General features: G+C 43.7%; 1 protein-coding gene across 1 annotated transcript in view; it reads left to right on the top strand.

Moving 5' to 3' along the window:
- The window catches only part of LOC149441391 (DNA polymerase alpha subunit B-like), a gene marked incomplete at its 3' end in the record, with an annotated part of 92,876 nt that extends 68,490 nt beyond the window's left edge, over positions 1-24,386 (top strand). The window contains exons 9-10 of the mRNA XM_089657397.1: positions 6,061-6,216; positions 24,324-24,386. Coding sequence (XP_089513523.1) covers positions 6,061-6,216; positions 24,324-24,386 — 219 coding nt within the window. The remainder of the gene's footprint in view (positions 1-6,060; positions 6,217-24,323) is intronic.
- Positions 24,387-24,735: the final 349 nt, after the last annotated feature.

Here is a 24,735-nt window from a genome sequence, read left to right as displayed (position 1 = left end):
GTCACCAACTGTCTGCACAGTCAATAGCTAAAGACCTCCAAACTTCATGTTGTCTTCACATTAGCAAAACAACAGTGCGTAGAAAGCTTCATGGAATGGGTTTCCATGGCCGAGCAGCTGCATCCAAGCCTTACATCACCAAGTGCAATGCAAAGCGTCAGATGTAGTGGTTTAACCACTTGCCTACCAGGCACTTATACCCCCTTCCTTACCAGGCCAATTTTCAGCTTTCAGCGCTGCCGCACTTTGATTGACAATTGCGCGGTCATGCAACATTGTACCCATATGAAATTTTGATCATTTTTTTCTCACAAATAGAGCTTTCTTTTGGTGGTATTTAATCGCCACTGGGCGCTTTACTTTTTGCGCTATAAATTAAAAAATGTGCAAAAAATTTGAAAAAAAAAAAAAGTTTATTTGTTTCTTTTATAAAATTTTTCAAACAGGTATTTTTTCTCCTTCACTGATTTGCGTTGATGAGGCGGCACTGATGGGCACTGATAGGCGGCACTGATAGGCAGCACTAAAGGGCACTGATAGGCAGTACTAATGAGGTGGCACGGATAGGCGGCACTGATAGACAGCACTAATTAGGGGTCACGGATAGGCGGCACTGATATGCAGCACTGATAGGCGGCACTGATAGACGGCACTGACTGGCATCACTTCTGGGCACTGACTGGCGGCACTGGCTGGCACAACCCCTGGGCACTGACTGGTGGCACTGACTGGCAGCACTGGTGGGCTGCACTGGTGGGTGGCACTGGTGGGCAGCACTGGTGGGTGGCACTGGTGGGCACAGGTGGGTGGGCACAGTTGGGTGGCACTGCTGGGCACATGTAGGTGGCACTTCTGGGCACAGGTAGGTGGCACTGCAGAGTGGCACAGGTGGGTGCACTGCTGGGCACAGGTGGGGGCACTGCTGGGAACGGGTGGGCGGGGCTAGTGGGCGCACTGCTGGGCGGAACTTGCGGGTGTCACTGTTGGGCACCGATCATCAGGGCACTGATCATCAGTGCCCTGATGATCGGTGCCGATCCCCGCTCTGACAACTGCCGGTTCTCGGCAGTACTTTCCTCACGATCTGACAGCGTGAGGAAAGTGCAGCCGAGAACCGGCACTTGCATTTCCCTGTGATCAGCGTGTTATTGGACACTGCTGATCACGTGGTAAAAGGCCGGTGGGATCGGCCTTTCACCACATCACGTGATCAGCTGTGTCCGTAGGACACAGCGATCGCGGAGATCGCCGGGTGCGCGCCCCCTGGGGCGCGCAGGAGAGCGCGTTCTGGGAGGACGTCATATGACGTCCACTCAGAACTGGCCGGCCGCGATGAAGCCGTCATTCGGCTATGCGCGGTCGGCAAGAGGTTAAAGCACGCCGCCAGAGGACTCTAGAGCAGTGGAGATGTGTTCTCTGGCGTGACCAATCATGCTTCTCTGGCAGTCCGATGGCCGTGTCTGGGTTTGGCAGTTGCCAGGAGAACGGTAGTTGCCTGACTGCATTGTGCCAAGTGTAAAGTTTGGTGGAGGAGGGGATTATGGTGTGAGGTTGTTCTTCAGGGCCTGGGCTTGGCTCCTTAGTTCCAGTGAAGGGAACTCTTAAGGCGTTGGCATACCAAGACATTTTGGACAATTTCATGCTCCCAACTTAGCGGGAACAGTTTGGGGATGGCCCCTTGCTGTTCTGACAAGACTGCGCACCAGTGCATAAAGCAAAGTCCATAAAGACATGGATGAGCGAATTTGGGGTGGAGGAACTTGACTGGACTGCTCAGACTCCTGACCTCAATCTGACCGATAGAACACCTTTGGGATGAATTAGAGCGGAGACTGTGAGCCAGGCCTTCACATCCGACATCAGTGCCTGACCTCACAAATGCATTTCTGGAAAAATGGTTAATCATTCCCATAGACCAGTGTTTCTCAATTCCAGTCCTCATGGACCCCCAACAGGTCATGTTTTCAGGATTTCCATTATTTTGCACAGGTGATTTGATCAGTTTCACTGCCTTAGTAATTACCACAGCTGTTTCATCTGAGGGAAATCCTGAAAACATGACCTGTTGGGGGTCCATGAGGACTGGAATTGAGAAACACTGCCATAGACACACTCCTAAACCTTGTGGACAGCCTTCCCAGAAGAGTTGAAGCTGTTAAAACTGCAAAGGGTGGGGAGTACACCCCAACAGATTTCAGAAAACCTTTGCTTTCCTTTCAGTATCCAAATTTTCTATGGGACACTATACTGCAAAATACTCCCACAAATGCAGGCCATTGATTGCAAACAAGATTTGTTAATTTGCACACACAAAGTATTTCTCCTAACCAATTCATTCAAAACCATGTTGCAAAAATGAATACACCCCAATGAAAGTCTTGGGAGCAAAGCTGAATTTTAGACAACAAGATCCTAATTAACAAGAATTCAACTACAGGTGAGTCTAATTATTCATTAAACAGGTCTCCAGCAGACAGCTTATTATAAAAGGGCGTTACTTAACAAAGAAAACACTTTCCCATTTCATGCTGTCAGCAATGGCTTCACATGGAAGAGAAATGTCACCAGATCTGAGAAAGGGAAAATAATTTCTTTACACAAGAAAGGTGAAGGCTACAAGAAGATCAGTAAAGCTTTACTTATCAGGTAGAATACTGTAACAAAAATGAGCAGTCCAGGCCGACCACGGAAGTTAAACACCTCGACAGGAGAGTCCTCTGATGAGAAGGGTTGATGAAAATCGACATGCAAGTTCACTGCAGTTGGCTAAGGATGTAGAAAGCCAAACTGGGGTGATTGTTTCCCATGACACAATACGGTGTATACTGCAAATGAATGGCATGCATGGGTGTTGTCCACAAAGGAACCCTCTCCTAAAGTCCATGCACAATAAAATCCACCTAAAATTTGCAAAGGCCCATGTTGGAAAAATAAGAAGACTACTGGGACTCTGTACTTTGGAGTGATGAGACCAAGATAACGGTTTTTGGTACTGATTGCTTAAAAACTGTATGGTGTTGCAAAGGTGAGGAGTAGAAAGAAAAATGCATGGTGCCTACAGTGAAATGTGGTGGCAGTGTCCTTCTGTGGGGCTGCATGAATGCTGCCGGTGTTGGGGAGAAGCATTTCATTGATGATATCATGAATTCATTGATGTACTGCTCTATATTGAAACAGAACATGCTACCATCACTTCATGCCCTTGGTCATCCTGCACTTTTCCAACATGACAATGATCCAAAACACAAATCTAAGGCCACTGTTCCATTTCTGAAGACAAACAGGGTGCAAGTGATCTAGTGGCCAGGTATGTCTCCTGATCTGAACCCAATCGAACACCTATGGGGAATTCTGAAGAGCTAAGTAGAGCATCACTCTCCATCCAGCATCCAAACTCTAAAAGAGGTCGTTCTTGAAGAATGGAAAAAGATTTGTGTTGCATTATGTCACCAACTTGTTCATTCAATGCTTAAACAACTTGGTGCTGTCCTTACAAATCATGGAGGTCATACGAAATACTAGATGTAGTAGTTTTTTTTTTTTGTGGGGTGTGTTAATTTTTGCATCAACTAATTTTGAGTAAAACTGACTTACTTTCATGTAATGAGCTAAACGAATGTTCTATAAAGCTCAGTTTTGTCAAAATGTTTGAAATTGTTTTTGTGTCCATTGAGATATTGAATAAAATCTTACTTTTCAAAAGGAGTGTACTCATTTATTCTGAGCACTGTATATGTATGGTGTTTTTCAAATTTGCAGGCGCATAGGAAATGTTATTTTGCTCCAAATGTAAATGTTTTATATGTCAATTTAAAGACAATTTAACGCTGAATTACAATTCAAACAACAGAATGCAAACGATATAGAATGCAAAACATTATGCAGGGAATACTGAAATCATACAGAATATACTGTAATGCACTTATTGTTTCAATGTACTTAGAAGGGTAGCCATTATTGTTTAAAACTGCATCACACATCGACATCTCATGGAATCAACACAATTCAGCTCTGGTGGCCTCATGACATTTTTCTGTCCTTCAGACAGTCTTTGTATTCTGTCATCAGTTGCTTTTATGCACTTTTTTCAACCTTTGCCTGGTTTGAGTCAGTGACTTTGTTTCCTGTTAACGTAAACAGCACTTTTGTACACCAGATGTCACTGACCCACTTACTTACCTTGCAATTTCAGCATAAGGAAGACCCAATTCACATAAAACAATTCTGGTCCTTTTTGTGTTTGACCAATCACTGCTTTTCTTTGGTGCCATTGCTGCACTTTACTATCTACATGTTAAATTTAAAGAAATACTAACAATATTAACACAATCTACAATTGCACTTCTTTCCTCCAACTATTCACAAGATTTATTGAAGTTACTGCCATTTGATTGGTCCCCAGAACAAGGACTGTGATTGGCCAGTAGGGTTTGCACTCAACATCTGCGTCTTAACTACTTGAAGATCACAATGCGTATATTTACATTGCGACTTTCAACTGGTATACCAGGATGATACCTGCAGCTACAGGCATCCTCCCGGTATGGTTTCTTACAGGAGGTGATTTACTTTTATGTAAAAGCCATCTGAGTGGCTATTCCACCACTGGCCTCCGATTACCCAGCGAATTAAATTTGGAATATGAACAACCTACAAACCTTTTCACAACTCTGCCCCCCAGTTGCATTACCAATATTTTCTCCAAATATCACCCAAATTGTCCTCTCCACTCTCATGACTTTCTGCTCCCAAGCTCCCTTGTCTCCCTCCCATGCTCGTCTCCAGGACTTCTCCAGAGCCTCTCCCATTATCTGTAACTCTTAACCACAATCTGTCTGGCTGTTCCCTACTTTGGCTGCCTTTAGGCAATCCATTAAAACTCATCTCTTCAGGGAAGCCTCATACTAGACATTTATCACTTCCATCACATCATCCTCTCTGTTATAACCCTGTGTACCACTTGCCCCATCTTATTGGATTGTAAGCTCTCATAGAGCCCTCTAAATCCTCTTATTTTTTATTGTATTGTAACTTTACTGTCTCCCTTTTATATTGTAAAGTGTTGCGCAAACTGTTGGCACTATATAAATCCTTAATAAATTATAAAAACACTTCCTGCGCTAAGAATGAGGCCCTATCCCTATAGCTGCTGACACTTAACCTCCTACCAATGTGAGTCCAATACAATAAATAAATAAATAGTGCAGCGCTAAACCAGTCCCCTGGTGTTTGCGCTCAAAGCTGAACGCACACGTTGGTCCTGCACGCATACATAAATGCGATTGCACCACATATGTGAAGTCTTGCTGCGAACGTCTGAGCGAGAGTAATAATTCCAGCACCAGACCTCTGTAACGCTTCACTGGTAACCTGTAAAGGCTTTTAAAGTGTCACCTATGGAGATTTTTAAATACTGCTGTTTGGCCCCATTCCGCGAGCGTGCAGAAATTTAAAGCATGACATATTGGGTATCTATTTACTTGGTGTAACACCATCTTTTATATTTTACAAAAAAATGTGTATTATATTGTGTTTGTGCTCATTAAAATTTATTAAGGTTTTTTTTGGTGTAAATTTGTGTTTGAAAAACCACTGTGCAAATACCATGTGACACTAAAAAAAAAAACAAAAATGCAAAACCCATCATTTTTATTCTGTAGGGCCTCTGCTTAAAAAAAAAAGTGTGTGTGTGTAATATGTATGTAATGTTTGGGGGTTCAAAATAAAGTGTCAGAAAGGCTTGGTCTTCACAGTTTTGTGTTTTTTCTTTTTTAGGCTGACGTAAGCATTATTATTATTATACAGAACTTGCATAGCGCCAACTGGTTACAATGTAAAGCTTAACTTTTTTTGTACTGCTTATATTTGAATTCTGCTTTTGTATTGAATGCAGCTTTAAATTGACATAAACATTTGCATGTGGTGCAAAATAACATTTCCTATAAGCCTGCAAAGTTGCAAAACGTGTGTGTGTGTGTGTGTGTGTGTTACTGCTGGGGGGGGGGAGAAAAAAAAAAGCCATGTAAAAAAGAATAACAACTTGCCTTATTTCTCTGTTAGGAGACCGTGACTGTGCTTGGACAGATTGCCTGTGACAGTAATGGGAAGTTGAACTCCAAGTCGGTCATTCTGGAAGGTGACAGAGAACACTCATCGGGGATGTATGTGCCAGTGGACTTGTCAGACCTGAAGGAATATTCCCTTTTTCCTGGCCAGGTGACTGGTTTATTGTGATTTCACAAAATCCCTACTCTTTTTATATAAATCTTTTTGTTACTGTTTGATTTTATCACTGAAAGTGATAGGAAAATTTCCCACATTTTGGGTTGACATCGAACATTAATAGTGGAGTAATTTGTTGCTGTGATATTTGGCAAAGTCACTGCTATATCTTTGGACAGGTCTACTTTGTCTTGTTAGAATAGTGGTTCTCAACCTTCCTAATGCCGCGACCCTTTAATACAGTTCCTCATGTTGTGGTGACCCCCAACCATAAAATTATTTTTGTTGCTACTTCATAACTGTAATTTTGCAGTGGGAGGAATAGTGCCCCATCATTTATGTCAGTGTGGGGGGGTGGGAGAATAGTGCCTTATCACTGCTATCAATGGGGGGGGAATAGTGCCCCATCATTGGTGTCAGTGGGGGGGGGGGAATAGTGCCCCATCATTGGTGTCAGTGGGGGGGGGGGAATAGTGCCCCATCGGTGTCAGTGGGGCGGGGGAATAGTGCCCCATCGGTGTCAGTGGGGGGAGGGAATAGTGCCCCATCATTGGTGTCAGTGGGGGGAGGGAATAGTGCCCCATCGTTGGTGTCAGTGGGGGGGGAATAGTGCCCCATCATTGGTGTCAGTGGGGGGGGGGGGAGAATAGTGCCCCATCGGTGTCAGTGGGGGGAGGGAATAGTGCCCCATCATTGGTGTCAGTGGGGGGGGGAATAGTGCCCCATCTTTGGTGTCAGTGGGGGGGGGGGGAATAGTGCCCCATCGTTGGTGTCAGTGGGGGGGGGGATAGTGCCCCATCGTTGGTGTCAGTGGGGGGGGGATAGTGCCCCATCGTTGGTGTCAGTGGGGGGGGATAGTGCCCCATCATTGGTGTCAATGGGGGGGAGGAATAGTGCCCCATCATTGGTGTCAGTGGGGGGAATAGTGCCCCATCATTGGTGTCAGTGGGGGGAATAGTGCCCCTTCATTGGTGTCGGGGGGGGGGGGGGGGGAATGGCGCCCCAACGTTGGTGTCATTGGAAGGAATAGTGCCCCATCATTGATGTTAGTGACACCAAGATGGGGCACTATTCCTCCCACTGACACAAATGATACTTACCTTGCTGACCCCTGCTCCAGCCTGTGCTCGCTCCCTCCCTCTCCATCTACAGCCAGCACACTTGGCTGCAACAGCACCATCTGCACACTACAGACACTTACTGGTCAGCTGTCTTCCTTCTTCGGCCGCTCTCCTCTTCACTCGCTCCCTCACTCGATCTTCTTTGATCTTTGCACTACTGCTCGGTTCCTCCTCTCCAAGTTCCACCTCCTCGCCGGTGATTGGCCGCCTGTGTACCTCTCCTGAGCTGCAGTTCCAGTGGCCAATCACAGGCAAGGAGGCAGAGCTGTTGAGTGATCCCAGGGGTGTGGCCAAATGACAGGGGTGGCATGTCATCCCGCCCACACATTGCCTGGAGACAGATAGGGGAGCGGTGTCTTGGTTCCTAAGACCATCAGAAATATGTGTTTTCTGATGGTCTTAGGCGACCCCTGTAAAATGGTCGTTCGACCCCCAAAGGGGTCACGACCCACAGGTTGAGAACCGATGTGTTAGAGAATAGCTATTGTCATTCTCTGATGGTCTTGAAATTATCTCACAGATATCTATATGTCAAACCTTCAAATGGATGACACCCCTCTCCTAACCGCTCAAGTTCCACATCTTTGTAAGAATACATGTCTATTTCTAATCTGATTCTGTCTTGTGAATATTTGAGCCAAATATATCTCTAAAAATAATTTTGAAAATATAAAGTAGCCCGCTACATATAACATGTTCTAACAAGGGATTAGACCATTGTGATATACACGTACGTTGTATTATGTTTAGAGTGATTGGGAGGTTTTTTACAGCAAATGATGTATATGCTAGTATATACACAAAAAAGTCTTTGAAAATCTGGCGAAATGACAGGAGAAAATAGATATATTTTAGTACATGTAATTGGGTAGATTTACTAAAGGCACATAGACTGAGCACTTTGCAAGTGCATTTACTCCAGAGCTTAGTAAATGAGGGGGAGCTCTGCTGACTTCAATCATCCAATCATGTGCAAGCAAAATTAGCATTTTCTAATTTTTTTCCCTTGCATGTGATTGGGTATTCTTTGTAAAGTGAAGCTTTACCTCATTTACCAAGCTTTGCAAAGTGCACTGTCTATTTTTCCTAAATTAGACCTATTAATTTTTTTTTTGGCTACTGTGTCCCATTGGGGAGATTTACCTTCACTTCTTGTCCCATGGCCAAAACAGGAAATGAGAGGAAATCCCTACAAATTAAAGGAGTCCCTTGGGGGCCCCCAGGTCATCAGAACTAGTGTCTCCATTGGAAGATTTCCCTTACTTTTCTGGGGACAACCCAAAATTTGGGAGTTTCTATTAATGACACTTTTAATGATAATGGAAAACGGGACTAATAAAGAGGGCAAATCTCCCTAAGACAAACACAGGTTTTCCATATTTAGATTTCTATACATTACTGTTGCGAGACTGACTCAAAAAGGTAGAGACTACTCCAAATTGGCTGTTCTATTTCTGCATTCCATACTACTACTTAACTTGTCCATTTATTTATTTCCTTTAGTGAATTACCTTTTACACCATTTTATGAGGTTTTCGCCAAGTGTTTTTACTTTTTGAGGTAAATACAGCGTAAGGTGATAGTGAATTGAAATTTTAGCATCTTTTGCGATGTTTGGGAAAAATGTGTCAGATTATTTTTATTATTATTATACAGGATTTATATAGTGCCAACTGTTTGCTCAGCGCTTTACAATATAAAGGGAGACAATACAGCAACAATACGGTTTAATACAAGAGGGTTAGAAGGGCCCTGCTCCTTGGAGCTTGCAATCTAAGAGGGTGGTGCTGGTGGTACAAAAGGTAATAACTGTGGGGGATGGACTGGTAGGAGGAATAGAAGATTCAGTTATTAGCTGAAGGCAGGATAGGCTTCCCTGAAGAGATGGGTTTTCAGAGATTGCCTAAACGTGGGCTGAGTAGGACGATAGTCGGATAGATTGGGGTAGAGAGTTCCAGAGGATGGGGGAAGCTCTGGAGAAGTCCTGGAGACAAGCATGGGAGGAGGAGACAAGGGAGCTAGAGAGCAGGAGGTTCTGGGAGGAGCGGAGAGGACGGTTTGGGTGATATTTGTGAGACAAGATTGGTGATAATTTGGGGCAGAGTTATAAATGGCTTTAAAATTCAAAACATTAACCGCAACATATATTCGTTGGGCAGTGGGAAGCCAGTGGAGGGATTGGCAGAGAGGGATGGCAGATATGGAACGGTTAGTAAGGTGGATGTGTCTGACAGCAGCATTCATGATAGACTGTAGAGGGGGATAGCCTGCAATTAGGTAGGCCAATGAGGGGGGAGTTACAATAGTCAAGGCGAGAGATAACAAGGGAGTGAATAAGTTGCTTAGTGGTTTCAGAGGTTAAGAACGGGCGTATCTTGGAGATGTTGCGGAGGTGAAGTCTACAAGATTTGGACAGTGATTTGGATTTGGGGCCTAAAGGATAAATGGGAGTCTAGGATTACACCTATTACCCTGGCATAAGGGAAGGGACTGATGGTTATATTATTGATCTTGATGTAGCAGTCAGTGGAGGGGGCATGGCTGGAGGGAATATTATGAGCTCAGTTTTATTAAGAATTAGTTTGAGGAAGTGGAGTAACATCCATGCTGATATGTCACTTAGTAGGTTAGTAATGCGAGAGGAGACTGTAAGAGTGAGGTGAGGAGTAGAAAGATAATTTGTGTGTCATCAGCATAGAGATGGTTCTTAAAGCCATGGGAGTTTACAAAGTGACCAAGAGAGGAGGTGTCGGATCACTTAAATTCCAAATGCAATCTGCTTTAGTGAATGGAGCCCAATATAGCATATACAATCGCTACACAAACCATATTGTAATTGAATGTTAATGCAAATGATCTTCCATTTCAGTCTGCAGCCACTGTAATTTTCTATAAAATTCACTGCAATATGGCAACCGCGAGACCTTCTGTACAGAGTTAGTTGGTATATGGAGCGCCTGCAAAAATATAATTTCCTGATTGCCCTAGAACTCTGCAGAGAGACAGGTCAGATTTTAGGAATCCTCTGCAGTAAAATGTCAGTTTTTGTGAAATACCCCCAAGAGGGTTAATCATTTCTTAAGAGTTGCAGACACTGCCACTTTCCTCATTAGAACCCTGCAAGTGTATCAGTTGCATATAGAGATGAGCGAATCGAACATGGCGAAGTGGAATTCGTTTTGAATATTGGGAAATATTCGATTCGCGCCGAATCCGAAAATTAGCCAACTTCGGATGCACGAATCGAATTTTCCCAAAAATGGCGGCGACATGTGTGGCGACGGAGCGGGGATCTCTGGGAAGGCGCGCAGACAAGGCGCGCTGACCCATAATGCATTCATTCATGACATGTGATCGCATTAGCCAATCAGCAGCCAGCACTGTGTAATGGTGGAGCTATAAATTGCGGCCATCTTACAATTCTCCATTAGCCTCCGGTCATTCAAGAGAGACAGACCTGTCTGTATTAGGGACAGAGTTAGGGCCAGAGAGACTTTAGGGCCACAGAATCGTTACTTAGGGACACAGAATCGTTACTCAGGGACACAGAATTGTTACTGAGGGACACAGAATTGTTACTGAGGGACACAGAATTGTTACTGAGGGACACAGAATTGTTACTGAGGGACACAGAATTGTTACTGAGGGACGGACACAGAATTGTTACTGAGGGACGGACACAGAATTGTTACTGAGGGACGGACACAGAATTGTTACTGAGGGACGGACACAGAATTGTTACTGAGGGACGGACACAGAATTGTTACTGAGGGACGGACACAGAATTGTTACTGAGGGACGGACACAGAATTGTTACTGAGGGACGGACACAGAATTGTTACTGAGGGACGGACACAGAATTGTTACTGAGGGACGGACACAGAATTGTTACTGAGGGACGGACACAGAATTGTTACTGAGGGACGGACACAGAATTGTTACTGAGGGACGGACACAGAATTGTTACTGAGGGACGGACACAGAATTGTTACTGAGGGACGGACACAGAATTGTTACTGAGGGACGGACACAGAATTGTTACTGAGGGACGGACACAGAATTGTTACTGAGGGACGGACACAGAATTGTTACTGAGGGACGGACACAGAATTGTTACTGAGGGACGGACACAGAATTGTTACTGAGGGACACAGAATCGTTGAATTAAAGAGTATGTCAGACAACACGCAGAGGAGGCAATGTTTCAGGAGCGAGCAGACGTGGCAGCAGAGGAAGGGGTCGAGGCAGCACTAGTCGCAGCCAGAGGCCAGTGCTCCCGGTGTCATCCAGTGGTCGTGTCTCCACCGACAACCCTGCCGTCATCGATTGGTTGGCTCGGTCGTCTTCCTCTTCCCAGGTCACCTCTGACACCTACAGCCAACGGTCGGTGGGTACGTCAGACACAACCGTTAGTTGGCATGGCCCGGGAGCAAGCCCACTGAAATTACGTGTCCTCTACCTGCCCCTGTCCTTTGGTGTTCCCTCACCAAGCGAAGTATCGCATGCTGTGGGCTCAGCCCCACTGTACAGTGAGGAAGAGCTAACAGAGGGCGGTCAGGAACGGGGGGGAGACATCCGCCTTTTCAGCAGCCAGGCGAAGAAGTAGTGGCGAGGAGAGTGGCTCGGTAGCCGGTCTAGAGACAGGTCTGTCTCCTGACCCACACGCAGCCGAGGGGGCTAGTAGTGAGGCGGAGACCCTAATTGATGATGATGAGGCTGATCGCACTTGGCAGCCTCGTCGTCATCTGCCAGGCCCGTAATCTGCCATGGGCCCCCGTACCGACTCCTCATGCTGCTGCCAGGGCCGTAATCTGTCATGGGCCCCTGTACCGCCTCCTCATGCTGCTGCCAGGTCCAGAGTGTCTCATGGGTCCCTGTACGGCCTCCCATTGCTGCTGTCTCCATCGCCACACTCTGCCATGTGCCACTTTCAGGTCTCCTCACACTGCTGGTGGGTTCCATTTTGTCATAGGGTGCTGGCAGATTACGGGCCTCCCATTGCTGCTGCCAGGCCCGTAATCTGCCATGGGCCCCCGTACCGACTCCTCATGCTGCTGCCAGGCCCGTATTCTGTCATGGGCCCCTGTACCGCCTCCTCATGCTGCTGCCAGGTCCAGAGTGTGTCATGGGTCCCTGTACGGCCTCCCATTGCTGCTGCCAGGCCCGTAATCTGTCATGGGCCCCTGTACCGCCTCCTCATGCTGCTGCCAGGTCCAGAGTGTGTCATGGGTCCCTGTACGGCCTCCCATTGCTGCTGTCTCCATCGCCACACTCTGCCATGTGCCACTTTCAGGTCTCCTCACACTGCTGGTGGGTTCCATTTTTTCATAGGGTGCTGTATGGCCTCCCATTGCTGCTGCCTCCACCGCCACACTGTGGCTCCACACTCTGGTTTTGGCCCCGTGACTGCCCAAATGAGTGAAGTGTGCGGTGATTCTAAGATCGATGGCACTCATCTGCATGTCATACTGACTGACAGTATTATTTCTCTTCCCCAGCAGACTCCAAGGGCATTTAAATTAAAGGTACTTTAATTTCGGTGCAGCATTGCATGACCGTGCAATTGACAGTTAAATTAACGCAGCTCTCTAACAAAAAAATGGCCTGGTCAGGAAGAGTAAATCTTCTGAAGGGCAAGTGGTTAAAAAAGTAAAAATGCAGTATACTCACAAACGGTTTATCATCTGTGCACAAAATCCATCCTTTCTTTCCTCAAGAAGAGTTTGATTACTCTGTTGTGCAGATTATCTATGTGTTTCAGTTCCAACAAAAAGTTATTTTCTATCGCTATGGAAGCTAATGCTGAAAGTCGAGACTGTCCAGTTTTATACTTACATTTTTAAAGTTTTTTCCATTAATTATTCCCAATAGTCTAGACTCCATTTCATAGCTTTTCTCTTGAGTGCACTGCTTCCAGTAGTGTGTGTTTTTTGTTGGAGCTTTTACCCAATCCTATTTCAGCCATGATAGCCGTGATGTGTTGCCAGGGTCAAAGAAATCTGCCTTGAGGCCTTCTGACATAAGTTATTGTACGCCTGCTAGAAAAGCCCCAGTGTTGCCAACTCAAATTCTGATGGGTTTAAGCAACAGTTTCATTGCCATTTACAGCAAGCTACAGGAACCTGAACTGTTGATTCTGAAGGCCTCAAGGCAGATTTATTTGACCCTAGCAACACACATTGGCTATCATGACTAAAATATGATTTGATAAAAGCTCTAACATTAAAAGATACACTACTGGAAGCATTTCAACCAAGAAAAAAGGTACGAAATGACAAGAATAGACTATTGGGAATAATCTAATACACATGCATGGAAACAATATAGTAAAACAAGTCAGTGATTCTGATAGTTTAGATCAGCAGAGAAGGGCTTGCTGGCCCTGACGGGCCACCACTGCTAAATAAGCTTTACGTTTGAGTTCAAAAAGTACTCTACTTAATCATACAGTATATCACAGGACACAAAGGAGTTAATTGTCGTCATTAAATGGGTTATGCTGACACTTTCAGGTGAATGGGCACTGGCCAGCCAAAAAAAGTCAGAAATGCCACCCAGGCATAACCCTGACTAGCCAAAAAAAGGCAGAAATGCCGCCCCGGCATAACCCTCCCAGCTCGGCTAAGTCTTTGTTTTGTGCTACTGTCTGAAGGTGACGGATGCTTTCCTAAGACTCTCTAAGGATCTGTTTTTGGGACTTTGCTCCTAAATCTCTTGGCCTGTTCCTAACACCCTTATCCAGACAGAGGTGGGCCCTGTCCAGATTGGTCACTATGGCCAGCAGACCACTGAAATAGTTTGCTCACAAGGACCCCATGGAGAAAATTCTACAAGAAATGAGGTTTGCTGACTCGGCTATTTCCTCTTTGAATAAAAACTAGACCGTTCCGATGACTGAAAATATCTTTTAACAGCCCCACCTCCACGATACTGAAAATAAAAATCACAAAAAGTGTTATAATCGAATGTGTACAAAAGTGAAAAGAATTCTATAAAAATAAAAAATTCTAGACAGAAAATATAATATATATCAATGATAAAAAAGTGTGTGTTACTTCACTGCAGTCACTAAATATCCCCTGCATATATTAAAAAGTGCAACAAATGATAGTCACTTGTAACGCTTTGGTATGTTCCCACTCTGATAAATGATGTTAATCAAAAATGAAATAAAACTGTTCTCTTGGAACACCGGTGTGAGTTCATGGAGTCCAGTTATGTAAGCGAAAAGTCCAACATAAATGTACTACTTTCACCACACCAGTTGTGATCTCAAATGCACAAACTCCTCCCAATATCCGTAAGATTCATCAGAGTCCCGGTGGATGATGTCCTGGAAGCCATGAATTAGGGATTGGAAACCCACATTAAGGTGTCATTCTCTCTGTTGGGAGGGACCCTTGAAGGTGCGGTGACTTCTGTAGGAGTGTGCCAAGTCCTTTAAGGTCTGGGCAAAATAGATGCTCTGTTGCAGAGATTCTGATCCAGAAGATTCTGCCATTTGAGCTTCTCAATAGATGGCTTGGTGGATTTCATAAGGAAGTTTTTACAAGTGGGCTGATCTTCTCTACAAAAAGTACATTGGGAGGCTGCCATTTTAAGGGTAGTTTCTTGCGTAGACAATCCTGGAATGCCTGCATGCAGAATGTGATTGTGGGGAAGAGTACTCTTAAGAAGGCAAAGGTTATAGATCAGAAAACCAATACTGTATTTAGAGTCCAAGGAGTTCTTTTTGTAAGCAACCAGCCTCAGACTCCAATTTAAAAGCCGATATCCTAGTTTCGTAGGAAATGGAATCCCAAGCCTTCCAGTCCTGGAGGAAAATCTTACTATCCGGGAAGGGACTCTCATACACTCAGATGAAGGGACTCAGGAAATCTCAGATGATGAGTTCAACAGCGCAGTGTCCAGAGGATACACTCTGGAATTTCTCTGCTTCCCCCATCAAGCTTTATGCACTCAATAGTGCTTTCTGGTTCACAAAAAAAAGTGTTTTTCTTTGCTGCCTTGGGATCTTGAGATCTTGTAGAATACCATAAATGATTTACTTCTACGAAAGCAGTTGCATTAAAGAAAGACACTCAGGCCCTGATTTACTAAAGTGCATAGATGGTGTCTAGGCGCACGTCCGTAGGCTAAAGTCTACTTTTAATTGGAATCCGTCTACTTTTAGATGGCAGACATTTACTAGAGAAAGTGCCTAACAAATAGACACGAAAGCGCACTTACTAATGGACACAATAAAGGAATCCATCTAAAAAAGCAGACGTCCTAGAAACACGTCTAAAGGAACGAAAAATCACTGTAGAAACGTTCACATTGAAATTTGTTTTCCCAAATACCTGAACTTCACTTTAAACAATGTATTCCTTTAAAAAAAAAAAAAAAAAAAAAAATTTTCAGTGGGTAAAAATTTTTTTTTTTTTTTTTAGGGAATTCATGATTATCAAGAAATAGAAGCCTTTCCAGTGTCTATGCACTGATAGAAATGTGCATGTGCAGAACAAAATTTAACAGTCTACAAGAAAAGCTCCTGCTGTAGACGGTGTCTTATAGTAAATCTCTGTGTGGAGTCCTCTGGGAGACAGCAATCGTGACCCTCAACTGAGTTTCAGAAGCAGCACTATTTTTAGCTAGGCATATCTTTTATGTATTCTAATTTGTTTTCCTTAGTTTATTTATTTATTATTTATTTCAGGTACTTATATAGCGCCATCAATTTACACAGCGCTTTCTATTGATTCTATTTTTGTTTCTTATCCTTTTATAATGATTTTCTGTAATGGTTTTACATGACAATTTATTCATATTTCTGTATATTTTGCTCAAAATGTTGTGAATTTGATATATCACATTTCAAAGATCTAGGTAATATATATTATAGACAGCTGAATCTAAAAATTAAGTTCCGCAATCAAAAGAGAAAACACAAACCGCATGGGGTCCCCCCTCCCATCCGTACCAAGCTCTTCGAGTCTGGTTTGGATTTTGAGGGAAAGTCCCACGCCAAAATTAATGTAAAAAATGGAGTGGGGACCGCTACCCATTCACAAAACAAAAAGTGTAGTGTGAAAAAAGACAGGAGACCGTCTTTGACAAGTCCTCTATTAAAAGAAGAAAAATAAAAGAATGTCCCCCGCAGTAGATCCAACGTCAATCACGATGCTTGCCGCTGCTGCCGCCAGCCAAACAGCAGAGAAAATATTCTCCACTCCCACCCGTCTGACTGCTTAACTGGCTTGACAGGTCTTAAATATGTAAGGGGCGGGGCTACCCAGTGACATCACTGTAACCCCACCCATGTTTGACATCATTGACCCAGCATGCCCCAATAATTGTCACACAGGTGATGTCACTGGGTGGCTACGCCCCTTACATATTTAAGAACTGTTGAGCAGACAGACAGCCGTGAGCCAGCGTCGGGAGCAGAGACTTTTTTTTTATTTTCCTTCTTTTAATAAAGGACTTGTCAAAGACTGTGTCTCTTCACACTACCGTTTTTTTCTTTCTTTTTTTTTTTTGTGAATGGGTAGTGGTACCATGCACCCCGTACTTATTCACATGGGGGGGGGGGGCTGGGATCTGGGGGCCCCCTTCCAGATTCCGATAAGTCCCCTGACTGCTGACCCCTACAACCACAGCCCAGGGTTGCAAGGAAGAGGCCCTTGGCCACATCAACGTGGAGACTAGGTGCTTTGGGAGGGGGGAAGCCTGCTCGCTCCCCCCTCCTTTTCCTGACCTCCCAGCTCGCATGCTCGAATATGGATTTGGGTGGGACCCAAACCAGACCTGAAGGGCTTGGTATGAATGGAGGGGGGACCCCATGTCATTTTTTTGTTATATAATTTTTTTAATTGCCAGCAATTCTTTCTTTTATATCCAGCTATCAGTGGGGAACTATGTTGACAGCTGCAACATTAAGATGGCCAGATAATATGCAATCTGATTGATGAAAACTCAACATGTCCTCAACATGTAGCTAAAGTCTGTAATAGGAGGATCTACCGGAACAATGCATTCATTTAGAATGGGCCAGGCCCATACAGTACATAATGGAGGTTTGCTATGAAGGAACATTCACCTTTTGGATACCTGAGCTCATGTGGTTTGGGCCCAAATATTTCAGGCCATTGTAACGTATTGACTAATGCAGCTCAACATAGATCAGGCATAAATAAGTGTACCTTCTCTATAGAATAGCCACTGGAAGGTCCTATCTGGGCACACAGATCTGGCCCATGCATAATTGGATATATTCTGGCAAATGAGAATTCAGGATGCTTTATAATACTAAGGGGTTAGTTCATGCTTGCTTCAGGGGAAACATTACTAATAATTGTTGTATTTTCAGTAGAAAATGTTTCCGATTCCTAGAAACATTGAAGTACATAGCAGAGGTTCAAGGTATTCCATAGCAGAAGTTATTGTTCTTCCTAACTATACAGGTGGTTAAATATGTTTGACATTTGAAAATAGGATGTATGACTTTGTAACATTCATTAGGAAATGCATTAGTTGGGTGATCATTTTTGCATGCTTGTGGACCACCTGTGCACCATATCTGGCATTGCTGCTGCAGTTGCATCTAGTCGGATCAGAGATTTATCAGACAATTCAGTCTACCCATAGATGTTTTTATGTTAACCACTGAAAGTTTTTAATTGGCAGAATCTTCAGCGTCTGTGGTTGGACACTATTCTTAGTAAATCAGGGCCTCAATGTCCAGATAATAGTACAAATCCTGGAGAGGTTTGGCTGAGTGCTAAACCTTTAGAAATCGACCTTGGTTCTGATCCAATGCCTGAAATACTTAAGTTTAACCCTAGATATGTGTCAGGCAAGGAGACTTCTTCCACAGGAAAAGGGCCTGTTTTTTCAAGCCCAGGTGCAGTCTCTAAGGACATGTGAAGGTCCCTTGCTCCAGACATGCATGACTGTTGGGAGGGGGGTGGTAATCATCTTTTGAGGTTGGCCCCTATGCACAGTTTCACTGCAGAGCTCTCAGCTCAATGTTCTGTTGATATGGGACAAATTTCAGGTGTAATTGGATTAGCCAATACATCTGACTCCCATGACTAGAGCAGCTTTGGAATGGTGGTTATCCACATAGATACTGGATGCAGGGAAATCCTTCCTTTCAGTGGAAGGTCCTGACAGGTGCTAGCATGTCTGGCTGGTGCGGTGTTCTGAAGATCCTCTCACTTCAGGTAACATGGTTGTTAGAGGAGCAGAAGTTTTCATTCAACATCCTGGAATTTCAGGTGAAATTCACACTGGCCTGTCTGCTTCCAAGGTCTCCCTGTAAGGGTGCAGTCAGACAATGCCACTGCAGTGGCGTATGTCAACCACAATGTGAAGCATCAGCCAAGGAGGGACAATATGTTGTGCTGCTCTGGAAGAAACAGATGTAATCTTGTCTTGGGCAGAGCCTTCATGTTCCGGCCATATCTGCTGACCACATTCCTGGTGTTAAAGCTTTCCAGGCAGATTTTCTCAGCTGTTAACGGCTAAATCCAGGGGAATGAGCCCTGCTTCCGAAGGTGTTCAGAAATTGTCTGCGGTGGAGGGCTCCAGATGTGGATCTCCTGGCATCCAGATACACAAACTGGACAAGTGTGACTGAACCAGGGATCTTCTGATCATTATGGTGGATGCAGTGGTGACTCCCTGGGATCAGTTTTCTCTGATCTGCCATCCCTTCTCTTCAGGTCCTTGCTGTTACACAGGTTGAAGGTAGATGGCGTTCTGGTGATCCTGATTGCCCTGGCCTGGCCAAGAAGAGCATGGTATGCAGATACCTTTTGACCTGTTGGTATCTGAGCAGTGGGCTTTTCCAGATTGGCTGGTCCTGCTGTCTCGGGGTCCAAGATTCTATTCTGCTTTATGGTTGCTAGCTTTGAAAATGTGGCTGTTGAAGCCCAGGTCCTGGGAGGTAGGGGAGTTTTAGACTCTGTGGTTTTCCCTTTCAGAGCCAGGAAGTCGACCTTCAGGAAGGTGTACCATTGTATTTAGAAGGCTTATTTCACTTGGTGTGAAATTCTTAAGTTATATCCCTTACTGCAGGTGTCTCCAAACTTTTCAAAGGGCCAATTTACTATCCGCCTGACTTTAAAGGGGCCAAATTGGGGTAAGTGGGGGTAGAAAATGTCCCAGGCCCAGCATCAGAGAGAATAAACATTGTCTCAGGGTTTGTGGTCAGTAGGAAGAGGAGTAGTGCCCCAGCATTGGCACTGGTGGGAGGAATAGTGCCCCATCATTGCTATTGGTGGGAGGAATATTGCCCTACCATTGATATCAGTGGGGGGAATAGTGCCCCATTATTAGTGCCCCATTATTCGTGTCAGTGGCAGGAATTTTGCTCCACTGTTGATAGAAGTAGAAGACTAGTGCCTCATCATGGATCATAAAGGCTAGCAAAGGACTGCAGTTTAGAGACCACTGCTTTACTATATGTTGTGTGGCAGATTCTAGCTTTTTTTCTAGTCTGGGATGGAGATGTTCTTGTAATGTGTTTTTTTAAAGTGGAACTTTACTCTCTCAATCAACATAGACTATTTTTTATATTTACTTGTTTAAAATTTTTGTCATCCATCCTAGCAGTCTTCAGGAGACATGGATGGGTGAGTTTGCTTTGAATATTAACAATGCATTAAATAGCATTTTTGGTTTGTGGTGCTCAGATACAGTGCAGTTCCTTTTTTTTTTTGGATGATGTTCGAGCTGTCCATATTTTATCAGAAGTCTACAGCTTAGTTTCAGCAGTCTGATTGCCTGTTTGTTTTTCCTTCAGGACCCTGTAAGAGTCTGGCTGCTTCTAAATACTCTATTTCAAGGTGGATTTGTCAGCTCATTTCTCAGACCTATGGGATCAAGGGCAAAGTTCCTCCTTTCCTGGTTAAGGCCTATTCCACTAAGAGGGTCAGCATCAAACTTCTGTTGTTCAAGTTTGTAAGGCTGCTACCTAATCTTCTCTTTAAATGTTTTACGAAGTTCTAACAAGCTGATGTTTGTTTCTGTGGATGTCCGTTTTGGATGAAGGGTTCCCCCTTTTCGGTTTAGGGGTTTTGGCTTGCTGGCCTTATGTTGCCCTCCTCCTCGATTCATTACTTTGGGACATCACATTTAGTAATGGCTATTAACTCCTCTGTGCCCTGACATGTATTAAGAAATTAGGATTTTTTTGTTGACCTGCAAAATCCTTTTCTTGGAGTACATCACAGGACACCGAGATCCCATCCCTCTGGCTTGTGTTCCTCATTGCTTGTCACAAAACAAAAGCTTATCTGAGCTGGGAGGAGTTAGGTTTGGATTGGGGAGGGGGATTCCTGCTTTTGTGTTTTGTTTTTTGTTTTTTTTGTTTTTTTTTTGTTCTGACCAGTGTCCAGTCACCTGAAGGTGGCAGCATAAGCCATGTAGTAACAACCATAATCTCATCTGTGTCCTGTGATGTACTCCAAAGAAAAGGATTTTTTTGTCAAGAACCCTAAAGTTGCCCTTCTCAATGAACCTGTGGATGCTATTTCCAGACATTCTCATACCTTGATATTTTTTGTGTTTCTCGTGGTGAAAATTGTCATAGCATCTGCCTGGAAAAGCCAAGTAGTGGACCTGGCAGTTATGAAACTTTCATTAACCAGAGTCATGCTGAATGAGAAGCTGGACAGCATTTTGAAAGATACGTCTTTGAGGTTTGAGAGAGTCTGGAACCCCTGGATTCAATACCTCCAGCTTCCTGCAGTATAGCAGTGTGACAACAGACGGGTTTAGCCTTTTGGACGGATTCTATTTTTCTTTCTCTTTTTCCTTCCCCCTTTCTTTCTCTTAATTTTGCCATAGCATTTTGTTGCGGCTTAAAATCACATTCTTGGTATCTACTGTGACTGTGTTGGCTGGCCAGCGGGATGTGGGAATGCCAAGCTTTACCTCCTACAGGTCCTATTCGTGGGCTTGATTTGTATTCTACTGGTCTTGTTTTTATGTTTGTTAAATTCTCCTGCTGGCAGTTACATTCAATTGCATTATTTACTACCTGTGCCATACCTGGGGGGGAAAAGTCCTCTTTTTTTTTTTGGTGGGACTTTAACAGCACAATTTACTTGTATTATAAATTTCAACAATTCAAAAGAGATTTTTTATAAAAACAGTATATATTTATTTTTGAAGAATGTAAAAATAAAATTTCAAAGCTACAATACATATTGCAGCGGTCTCATCAGAGATGGTATTGCAAATCTAATCATGGATCATGCATGGTTCACACTTGATGCGTTTCGAGATCAACAAAAATCTCTTCAGAAGTGCTCAAGAAGGCATGACGTCTATAACAAACACACACATACATATATATATATATATATATATATATATGACGCAATCAAATTATTGCAAACAATTTGATACTTTACAATATGGTTATACACTTACATGATTCCATGTGAGGTAAAAACCGCCAGGGAATATTAAAAACAAATTGTTATGTGAACACAGGCACGGATTTCTCATATCTCAGGCAGAAACAAAAATGAATAAAGAAAAAACAAAGACCAGTGGATGAGAAATGCCGTCTAAACGCTTCCTGAAGGGGCCCTGCCCAAATGCACCGTCAACACAATTATCTGCTGGTTGGTACTGATAGTGCTGCAGTGTAAATAATAAAAAGCAATATTAATATCAATTGGCTATCATAAACCCTCGAGAAATTTTAAGTTTAAGAACTAGACGCACCTACTATGAGTGCGAAGTGATGACCACAAGGAATTTGCGTGAGAAAGTGTTGACGACCTGATAAAAATCAGGATTGAGATGTGAAAGACAGCCCAATATGGGGCAATATACCTAAAGAAGAAAACGTGCAAACCATTGTAGTAGTAGTAGTAGTAATATTAAAAAATTTGCATACTCCAGTTAAGTTCCATCTGTGTTGTGGACCTGTCACACTTGCCCTTCTAAGCGCAGACGCTTTCTATGTTATACTGAGTGTTAAAAATTTTAATTAATAAACACATTGAAATGGTAAGAAAAGGATTTTACAGGTAAACTAAAAATCCTAATGACATGGGAAACACTAGTCTGCCTCATATGCTACATTAACAGAAACCTGACATAAGAAAAGGAGGCCGCCATTGCTTACCACTCATTCCCTAAATGCTAGTTTCCTGGCTCTCATGCTGATGCTTTGGTTTCACTATTGCCTGAATCACTCACCTGGCGCAAGTATAGAGATAAGTAATTCTGCCACTTTCTGTTCTGGGCCTGTATTTTAAGAAGTATTAAAGTGATTCTAAAGGGTTTGGGGTTTTTTTTTTTTTAAAAGAAAAAATAGCAAACATGTCACATTTACCTTCTGTGTGCTGTGGATTTGCACAGAGCAGCCCGGATTCTCTTCTCGGGTCCCCCGCAGGCTCTCCTGTCGGGTGACCCCACAGCAAGATACTTGCTATGGGGGCACCCGCTGCGCTGTGTGTTTACACACAGCCGCAGCTCTGCCCCGTCCCTCTCTCTTCTCATTGGCTCACTGGCTGCGATTGAAAGCAGTGGGAGCCACTGGTTCCCACTTCTTCTGTCTCAGCCACTGAGAAGGGGGAGTCCCGGAGTAGCCAAGACTCCAGTGCACATTCCCACTTCCGTGGAGTTATCCTCCCTTTAGTGTGGGCACCCAGCTGTGACAGCCAGATGCCCATTGCGCATGCGCAAGAAGCATTGCGCTTTGTGAATGTCCCAACGTCTTCTGGCACCTGTCATGTGTCCCAGAACACGCCGGACCATTCATAAAGCGCAGCGCTTCTCGCGCATGTGCAGTGGGCACCCAGCTGTCACAGCCGGGTGCCCTCACTAAAGATGCCGGCGCAGGAGGACTGTACAGCGCTGGACCGAGGAACAGGTAAGGTCCAGCTGCAGAGAAGAGCTGAGCGGCCGGCCCGGTATTCTGACATGGAAATACCGGACCGGCCACTCCATATTCGCTCCATAAGACGCACTGACATTTTCTCCCCTTTTTTCGGGGGAAAAAAATTTGTCTTATGGAGCAAAAAATACGGTACTTTGCCTAGCTTAGGCTCAGGCTTCATAAGGAATCTATGCTTACTATTTCCATGCTTCAACAACACATAAAGTTAATATCTTTCACACGTGCATTAAAAAAAATAAACAACTAAAATACCCTTCTGACTGTGTTTAAGCACAAGAGAATCTGACTGCTTAATGATGGGCAAGCAGACCCTGACAATTTTTTCCCACAAGCCGCATATCCGCTGAGCAAGTCCACACAATGGTTACTTGGGTTTTCTGCTGGAAATGGTTGCATTTTGTACTCTGTAAATTTTTCATATAATAGTGATAAAACAATGGTTGCCTTACTACATGTCCCTTAAGCAGTATTAAACTCAAAAACAAAAGTTTTATATATTGCAGCGTACCAGTTCCTAAATATGGTGGCTGCATTCGTTTTTCTTTTTTCCCCATTATTGTTACCTGCTAATCCAGCCAGTAAATCTGTTATTTTTCAGTTAACTTTAACAGACAGACCAAGCTATGCAGCAGAAGTAGCCATTACAGGATTGGGACAAACCATTTAACCATGGCAGGGGAGCCTTCAATGGCCCGCTTTTGTTCATTGATGTAAACTGTTGCTTTTGCTGCTTAAATCTTGATAGCTGGAGTTCAGCTGCATCTAACGTTACCCTCTCCCCAGACTGACAATGCTGCTGTCCAAAGGTGTCTCTGTTCCTCCTCCAGTAGAGTGGAAACACCCAGGAACTGTTACCAGGTGGAAAACGGGCTAAAAAAAAGAAAACGAATGCAGCCACCGCTTTTTTAAGGTTTTCTTACAATTTCTTTCTACAATGTGTAATTTTGTTTTTGTTTTGTTTTTTTACCACTTTATTATTCTACTGGGAAAACTCTACTTAAATAGTTGGCTGACCCATTCAGCTACACATTTAGTGGTTATGCTAGCTTTTTTATGCTTTTCTCTTGTTTCAGGTTGTGGTTATGGAAGGTACCAACAGCACTGGTAGAAAATTTGTTGCTTCCAAGCTTTATGAGGTAAGGATTCAGGCCACCATTAGTGCACATTATATCTGATTACATTTTATTTGATTTATTTTTTTAAGCAAAATGTCCTCTAATAACTATTGTAACTCCAATTACACACGGTATTAGTGGCAGTTTTTCCTTAGCCTTATACAAATGTTTTCTCCGTTCCACAAAAAAAAGAATAGTAAAATAGAAATGCAATACAGGAACCTTTGTATCTACTTGTACTTTCCTTCAAATTCAACGGTGCCTGAATTACAAATATCAACTGTACTTTACAAAATTGATGGCTGGCCCAACTCTTCTTGCGCCTTTGTACTTAGCTATTGGTTATGCATACTGCCTATACTGCTTGGGA

The sequence above is a fragment of the Staurois parvus genome, unplaced genomic scaffold (genome assembly GCF_062004578.1).
Source record: "Staurois parvus isolate SC_StPar_1 unplaced genomic scaffold, SC_StPar_1.0 ptg000989l, whole genome shotgun sequence".
NCBI lineage: Eukaryota > Metazoa > Chordata > Amphibia > Anura > Ranidae > Staurois > Staurois parvus.
The sequence above is the reverse complement of the archived record's forward strand: the minus strand, read 5'-3'. Positions and strand labels throughout refer to the sequence as shown.